Raw genomic sequence first — 8,335 nt, forward strand, 5'->3', positions numbered from 1 at the left:
ATACTGCAGGTAGACACCATGACAGAGATGGTATAGATCTCTATAGATACATACTGCAGGTAGACACCATGACAGAGATGGTATAGATCTCTATAGATATATACTGCAGGTAGACACCATGACAGAGATGGTATAGATCTCTATAGATACATACTGCAGGTAGACACCATGACAGAGATGGTATAGATCTCTATAGATATACACTGCAGGTAGACACCATGACAGAGATGGTATAGATATCTATAGATATATACTGCAGGTAGACACCATGACAGAGATGGTATAGATCTCTATAGATACATACTGCAGGTAGACACCATGACAGAGATGGTATAGATCTCTATAGATATATACTGCAGGTAGACACCATGACAGAGATGGTATAGATCTCTATAGATATACACTGCAGGTAGACACCATGACAGAGATGGTATAGATCTCTATAGATATATACTGCAGGTAGACACCATGACAGAGATGGTATAGATCTCTATAGATACATACTGCAGGTAGACACCATGACAGAGATGGTATAGATATCTATAGATATATACTGCAGGTAGACACCATGACAGAGATGGTATAGATCTCTATAGATATATACTGCAGGTAGACACCATGACAGAGATGGTATAGATCTCTATAGATATATACTGCAGGTAGACACCATGACAGAGATGGTATAGATATCTATAGATATATACTGCAGGTAGACACCATGACAGAGATGGTATAGATATCTATAGATATATACTGCAGGTAGACACCATGACAGAGATGGTATAGATCTCTATAGATATATACTGCAGGTAGACACCATGACAGAGATGGTATAGATCTCTATAGATATATACTGCAGGTAGACACCATGACAGAGATGGTATAGATCTCTATAGATATATACTGCAGGTAGACACCATGACAGAGATGGTATAGATCTCTATAGATATATACTGCAGGTAGACACCATGACAGAGATGGTATAGATATCTATAGATATATACTGCAGGTAGACACCATGACAGAGATGGTATAGATATCTATAGATATATACTGCAGGTAGACACCATGACAGAGATGATATAGATATCTATAGATACGTATCACATCAAGGCACAGAGGGCCCATCACTGCAGGTAGACACCATGACAGAGATGGTATAGATCTCTATAGATACGTGTCGTGTCTTTGGCTATGCCGGATTAAGTGATATGACATGCTATTCTATGAAATAATTTATCCGTAATTAATATCACCTGATTGACAATCATGTAAATGTAATTAAGTAGAGAGTCGGGGCACCACGAAATAATATTTATCGAGCTGTTATCTTCCGAATAAACTCTTAAAGACCTCGTAATATTTTACGTCATAAAGGAAAACCTAGCGGGCGGAACAGATATTACAGCTGGTTACACAAAAGAAAAGGGGCTGGGTTTGAGTGAAAGAGCGGGTAGACTGAGGAACAAAGGGAAGAAGCTGTGCTATCGTAAATACAGTCTCTTATGCATTCTAAATTACCGGCCATTTGGAAAAGGAAAATGCAATAAATATTTACTCTGAGCTGCGCTTCGGTAGGTTGGTGGTAGATGGAAGGCCGTGTTGCCCAACCGAGTCCTTTGAAGAATGTTTGGCTACCTTGTAGTAACGTCGTTGTGGTAGACGGGATACTCTGTCTGTTCCTTCCTAACCTGTGTTTGCAGCTGCTGTTGCTAACTCAACGGCTCGGAGGTATCACTTCTGTAGTGAATAAGAGTTCAAAGTTCATACCATTCGCAACCAAAGTTCACGCTGATGTTCTGTAGTTCATATCTGAACCATTCTGACATCGGACCGTCGTCCTCACATCCTTAGAACAGGAGGTTATACTGTCTTCAAGGCTTTGAAGGGAGAGGAGGGAGTGTTTGAAAAGTTTTCTAGCCCATGTCCCTTCACAGGGGCGGGGCCACTGATTGAGCAGAGCCCTAACCTTCTGAAAACCCAAATCTCACATTTTAGAAGCTAAAAATCACATTTCATCCCATCAGGAATAATTTCATATTCAAACATTTAAATTGAACAACAATTCCATGTGAATCTGATAACTCTGATGTGTAGACTTTCCACTGTAGAGTTTGTCATCTTATCATTGATGAGAATGTCTCAGATGACAACCGAACTGACATCATATTCATTAAGTACCACCGCATATGTTCAATTGGTCGGATTACCAGAATATATTTCATTTCCCCCCACCTCCTGATGTTCCTATGTTAACCAAGGGGTTTGCAAATGTAACCTCAGTTGGGTAGAGAGAGGAAAAAGGGGGAAGAGGTATTTATGACTGTCATAAACCTACCCCTCAGGCCAACGTCATGACAGCTGTTTCCTGAAGTCCACGATCATCTCCTTTGTTTTGTTGACGTTGAGTTAGAAGTTATTTTCCACACTCCCAGAGTGCCTACCTCCTCCCTGTAGCCTGTCTTGTCATTGTTGGTAATCAAGCCTACTACTGTTGTGTCGTCTGCAACCTTGATTATTGAGTTGGAGGCGTGCTTGGCCAAGCAGTCGTGGGTGAACAGGGAGTTGATAGGAATTTTATGAATAAATGACTAAACAATACCCCATTTTAAACAGAACTGTACAAACAGAACAATATGAATTCATAAGTGAGGGATTGTGGAGCCTGAAACAGGGGGGTAATTACACTAAATAAATAGCATTCCAGCCTGGTTGGAGAAGATTGGAAGTGTTTTTTTTGTTCAGTAAGCAGAAAGGGTCATTAACCTATGTTTGAACCGACTCAACTTAGCACTGGAATGATCAGATAAGACATTGTGTGTTTTCTTAGGTTTTCCATTAGCTGGGACTGTCTGCTGAAGGATGATGGATGAAAAACCTTCTGAAATTATCGCGAATTAACATTTGAACTGTTGGGAGACAGAATATTTTATGACCTATGACGTCATATTTTGTATATAAACTGTTGTTCGTGGTTACATGGCAGCGCGCTTCGAGAATAAATACTCGTCTGGAGTCCAGACGAGTTGGTCCTGCCAGCTGAACCTGGACTCTGGAGTCTAAGTTGTCGGTCTGTTGGAAGTGTGTCTCAGTGGCAGTAGTCTCTATGTCGTAACATACAGTTCATTGATCCATGTCCTCGACACATGTCTCTGATCTTTTTGACCTTTATTTATCAAGTCAGTTAAGAACAAATTATTTTTTCAATGGCGGCCTAGAACAGTGGGTTAACTGCCTGTTCAGGGGCAGAACGACAGATTTGTAACTTGTCAGCTCGGGGATTTGAACTTGCAACCTTTCGGTTACTAGTCCAACACTCTAACCACTAGGCTACAATGCCACCTAACAATAATCTTTTAGACTGACTGACTGGGGGGGGCTGTTAGACTGACTGACTACTCTGTGACTAGGGTGGGGCCGGTAGACAGGCTGACTATTCTGTGAAGGGCTGTTAGACTGACTGGGGGAGGGGGGGGCTGTTAGACTGACTGACTGGGGGAGGGCTGTTAGACTGACTGGGGGGGGCTGTTAGACTGACTGACTGTGTTAGACTGACTGACTGGGGGGGGTGGCTGTGAGGCTGACTGACTGTGTTAGACTGACTGACTGGGGGGGGGCTGTTAGGCTGACTGACTGTGTTAGACTGACTGACTGGGGGGAGGGGGGCTGTTAGACTGACTGGGGGGGGGCTGTTAGACTGACTGGGGGGCTGTTAGGCTGACTGACTGTGTTAGACTGACTGACTGGGGGAGGTGGGGCTGTTAGACTGACTGACTGGGGGGAGGGCTGTTAGACTGACTGACTGGGGGGAGGGCTGTTAGACTGACTGACTGTGTTAGACTGACTGACTGGGGGGGCTGTTAGACTGACTGACTGTGTTAGACTGACTGACTGGGGAGGGGGGGGGCTGTTAGACTGACTGACTGTGTTAGACTGACTGACTGGGGGGAGGGCTGTTAGACTGACTGACTGTGTTAGACTGACTGACTGACTGAGGGGGAGGGCTGTTAGACTGGGGGGGGCTGTTAGACTGACTGACTGTGTTAGACTGACTGACTGACTGAGGGGAGGGCTGTTAGACTGACTGGGGGGGGCTGTTAGACTGACTGACTGTGTTAGACTGACTGACTGACTGACTGGGGGGTAGTTGGTTAGCATTATGTGGTTATCTTGTTACTGTAGCTGGTTAGCATAATCTGGTTATCTTGTTAATGAACCTATCTCCCTCCCTCCCTCATTCCTCCCTCCCTCCCCTCATTCCTCCCTCCCTCCCTCATTCCTCCCTCCCTCCTTCCTTTTCCCTCCCTCTCTCTCCCTCCTTCCTTATCCCTCCCTCCCTCTCTCTCCCTCCTTCCTTATCTCTCTCTCTCTCTCGCTCCGCCTCCTTCCTTATCCCTCCCTCCGTCATTCCTCCCTCCCTCCTCATCGTTCTCTCACTCTCCCTCCTCATCCCTCTCTCGCTCCCTCCTCATCCCTATCTCCTTCCTCATCCCTCTCTCGCTCGCTCGCTCTCTCTCCCTCGCTCCCTCCTCATCCCTCCCTCGCTCCCTCCTCATCCTTCTCTCGCTCTCCCTCCCTCCTCATCCCTCTCTCGCTCTCCCTCCCTCCTCATCCCTCTCTCGCTCTCCCTCCCTCCCTCTCTCGCTCTCCCTCCCTCCCACCTCATCCCTCTCTCGCTCGCTCTCCCTTCCTCCTCATCCCTCCCTTCTCATACCTCTGTCTCGCTCTCCCTCCCTCCTCATCCCTCTCTCGCTCTCCCCTCCCTCCTCATCCCTCTCTCGCTCTCCCTCCCCTCCTCATCCCTCTCTCGCTCTCCTCCTCCACTCCTCTCCCAGATCCGTAACCCTCCCTGTCTCCTCTCTCCCTCCGCAGGCCTCGTCCCTAGAGCACGACAAGCAGGGGTGATCAGCAGGATTGTGGAGGACACCGTGCGGCTCGGAAAGCTTCAAGAGAAGGTCAAGGTAAGGCACAACACCACCCTGACACATTAACTCTGAGCCCCTGACAACCATCCCCTGACAACCATCCCCTGAGCCCCTGACAACCAGCCCCTGACAACCAGCCCCTGACAAGCATCCCCTGAACCCCTGACAACCATCCCCTGAGCCCCTGACAACCATCCCCTGAGCCCCTGACAACCAGCCCCTGACAACCATCCCCTGAGCCCCTGACAACCATCCCCTGAGCCCCTGACAACCATCCCCTGACAACCATCCCCTGAGCCCCTGACAACCATCCCCTGACAACCATCCCCTGAGCCCCTGACAATCAGCCCCTGACAACCAGCCCTGACAACCATCCCCTGAGCCCCTGACAATCAGCCCCTGACAACCAGCCCCTGACAACCAGCCCCTAACAACCATCCCTAAGCCCCTGGCAACCATCCCCTAAGCCCCGACAACCATCCCTAAGCCCCTGGCAACCATCCCCTAAGCCCCCGACAACCATCCCTAAGCCCCTGACAACCATCCCTGAACCCCCCTGACAACCATCCCCTGTCCCCCGACAACCATCCCTGAACCCCCCGGCAACCGAGAGTGTGTAGGTGGGGAGAGTGTGTAAATCAAATCAAATCAAATTTATTTATATAGCCCTTCGTACATCAGCTGATATCTCAAAGTGCTGTACAGAAACCCAGCCTAAAACCCCAAACAGCAAACAATGCAGGTGTAAAAGCACGGTGGCTAGGAAAAACTCCCTAGAAAGGCCAAAACCTAGGAAGAAACCTAGAGAGGAACCAGGCTATGTGGGGTGGCCAGTCCTCTTCTGGCTGTGCCGGGTGGAGATTATAACAGAACATGGCCAAGATGTTCAAATGTTCATAAATTACCAGCATGGTGAATAATAGTAAGGCAGAACAGTTGAAACTGGAGCAGCAGCATGGCCAGGTGGACTGGGGACAGCAAGGAGTCATCATGTCAGGTAGTCCTGAGGCATGGTCCTAGGGCTCAGGTCCTCCGAGAGAGAAAGAAAGAGAGAAGGAGAGAATTAGAGATCGCACACTTAGATTCACACAGGACACCGGATAGGACAGGAGAAGTACTCCAGATATAACAAACTGACCCTAGCCCCCGACACAAACTACTGCAGCATAAATACTGTGTCTGTGTGGGTGTGGTATTATCCTGTCAGTTCTGTCAAGGGACCTCCAGGCCTCAGACAGTAGTCTGGGTTACAATCGACCTCCAGGCCTCAGACAGTAGTCTGGGTTACCATCGACCTCCAGGCCTCAGACAGTAGTCTGGGTTACCATCGACCTCCAGGCCTCAGACAGTAGTCTGGGTTACCACCTCCAGGCCTCAGACAGTAGTCTGGGTTACCATCGACCTCCAGGCCTCAGACAGTAGTCTGGGTTACCATCGACCTCCAGGCCTCAGACAGTAGTCTGGGTTACCATCGACCTCCAGGCCTCAGACAGTAGTCTGGGTTACCATCGACCTCCAGGCCTCAGACAGTAGTCTGGGTTACCATCGACCTCCAGGCCTCAGACAGTAGTCTGGGTTACCATCGACCTCCAGGCCTCAGACAGTAGTCTGGGTTACCATCGACCTCCAGGCCTCAGACAGTAGTCTGGGTTACCATCGACCTCCAGGCCTCAGACAGTAGTCTGGGTTACCATCGACCTCCAGGCCTCAGACAGTAATCTGGGTTACCATCGACCTCCAGGCCTCAGACAGTAGTCTGGGTTACCATCGCCTCCCTGCCTCGCCTCGCCCTGTCTCCCTGCCTCGCCCTGCCTCCCCTGCCTCGCCCTGCCTCCCTGCCTCGCCGTCTCCCCTGCCTCGCCCCTGCCTCCCCTGTCTCGCCCTGCCTCTCCTGCCTCGCCTCCCCTGCCTCGCCTCGCCTCCCCTGCCTCGCCCTGCCTCCCCTGCCTCTCCTGCCTCCCCTGCCTCCCCTGCCTCGCCTCCCCTGCCTCACCCTGCCTCCCCTCACCCCTGCCTCCCCTGCCTCCCCTCACCTGCCTCGCCTTGCCTCGCCCTGCCTCCCCTCGCCCTGCCTCCTCACCCTGCCTCCCCTCGCCCTGCCTCCCCTCACCCTGCCTCGCCCTGCCTCGCTGCCTCGTCCTGCCTCCCTGTCTCGCCCTGCCTCCCCTGCCTCGCCTGCCTCCCCTGCCTCGCCCTGCCTCCCCTCACCCTGCCTCGCCCTGCCTCCCCTCACCCTGCCTTGCCCCTGCCTCCCCTGCCTCGCCTCGCCTCCCCTGCCTCGCCCTGCCTCCCCTCACCCTGCCTCGCCTCCCTGCCTCGCCCTGCCTCCCCTCACCCTGCCTCGCCCTGCCTCCCCTGCCTCGCCTCCCTGCCTCGCCCTGCCTCCCCTCACCCTGCCTCGCCCTGCCTCCCCTCACCCTGCCTCGCCCTGCCTCCCCTTACCCTGCCTCGCCCTGCCTCCCCTTACCCTGCCTCGCCCTGCCTCCCCTGCCTCGCCTCCCCAGCCTCGCCCTGCCTCCCCTCACCCTGCCTCGCCCTGCCTCCCCTCACCCTGCCTTGCCCTGCCTCCCCTCACCCTGCCTCGCCCTGCCTCCCCTGCTTCGCCTCGCCTCCCCTGCCTCCCCTCACCCTATAATAATGTGTAAATTATCCCTAGAGTAATCAAAGTGTTAACCATGACTGTAATGGGAGGAACGATCGTTGTGTTTATTTAGCTGTAATGTGTGCTACAGAACGCCAGCATCCATTTAGTTTTTGGCTGTCTTATTATCAGTTTAGCATTCAGTCTTAGCAGGGGCCAGTACCTCTCTCTGTCTCTGTCTGTGTCTCTCTAACTCTCTGTCTCCTCTCTCCCTTATTTGAGGATGTGAAATGGCTCAATATGTGTGCTGCACTCTGCCTGTTCTCCTCTCATTGATATTCTGAAGGCTGTTTACTGCTGTGATGCCTGCTTTCTGCAGTGGGCCTGGAGAGCAGTCTCCTCGTTTCACCCCTCTATCTTCCCTTCTCTCTCTGTCTCTATGTCTCTCTCTCTGTCTCTCTCTCTGTCTCTCTCTCTCTGCCCTTCTCTCTCTCTCTCTCTCTCTCTCTCTCTCTCTCTCTCTCTGTCTCTCTGTCTCTCTCTCTCTCTCTCTCTCTCTCTCTCTCTGTCTCTCTGTCTCTGTCTCTGTCTCTCTCTCTCTACCTTTCTCTCTCTCTCTCTCTCTCTCTCTCTCTCTGTCTCTCTGTCTCTCTGTCTCTCTGTCTCTCTCTCTCTCTCTCTCTCTCTCTCTCTCTTCTCTCTCTCTCTCTCTCTCTCTCTCTCTCTCTCTCTCTCTCTCTCTCTCTCTCTCTCTCTCTCTCTCTCTCTCTCTCTCTCTCTCTCTCTCTCTCTCTCTCTCTCTCTCTCTCTGTCTCTCTCTCCTCTGCTC

At 51.2% G+C, this 8,335-nt stretch overlaps 1 protein-coding gene across 1 annotated transcript in view; it reads left to right on the plus strand.

Annotated features, from left to right (window-relative positions):
- The window catches only part of LOC124028516 (centrosomal protein of 89 kDa-like), a gene marked incomplete at both ends in the record, with an annotated part of 23,927 nt that extends 18,966 nt beyond the window's left edge, over positions 1-4,961 (plus strand). The window contains one exon of the mRNA XM_046340557.1: positions 4,836-4,961. Coding sequence (XP_046196513.1) covers positions 4,836-4,961 — 126 coding nt within the window. The remainder of the gene's footprint in view (positions 1-4,835) is intronic.
- Positions 4,962-8,335: the final 3,374 nt, after the last annotated feature.

Source organism: Oncorhynchus gorbuscha, unplaced genomic scaffold (assembly GCF_021184085.1).
Source record: "Oncorhynchus gorbuscha isolate QuinsamMale2020 ecotype Even-year unplaced genomic scaffold, OgorEven_v1.0 Un_scaffold_4351, whole genome shotgun sequence".
In the NCBI taxonomy this organism is placed as follows: Eukaryota; Metazoa; Chordata; class Actinopteri; order Salmoniformes; family Salmonidae; genus Oncorhynchus; species Oncorhynchus gorbuscha.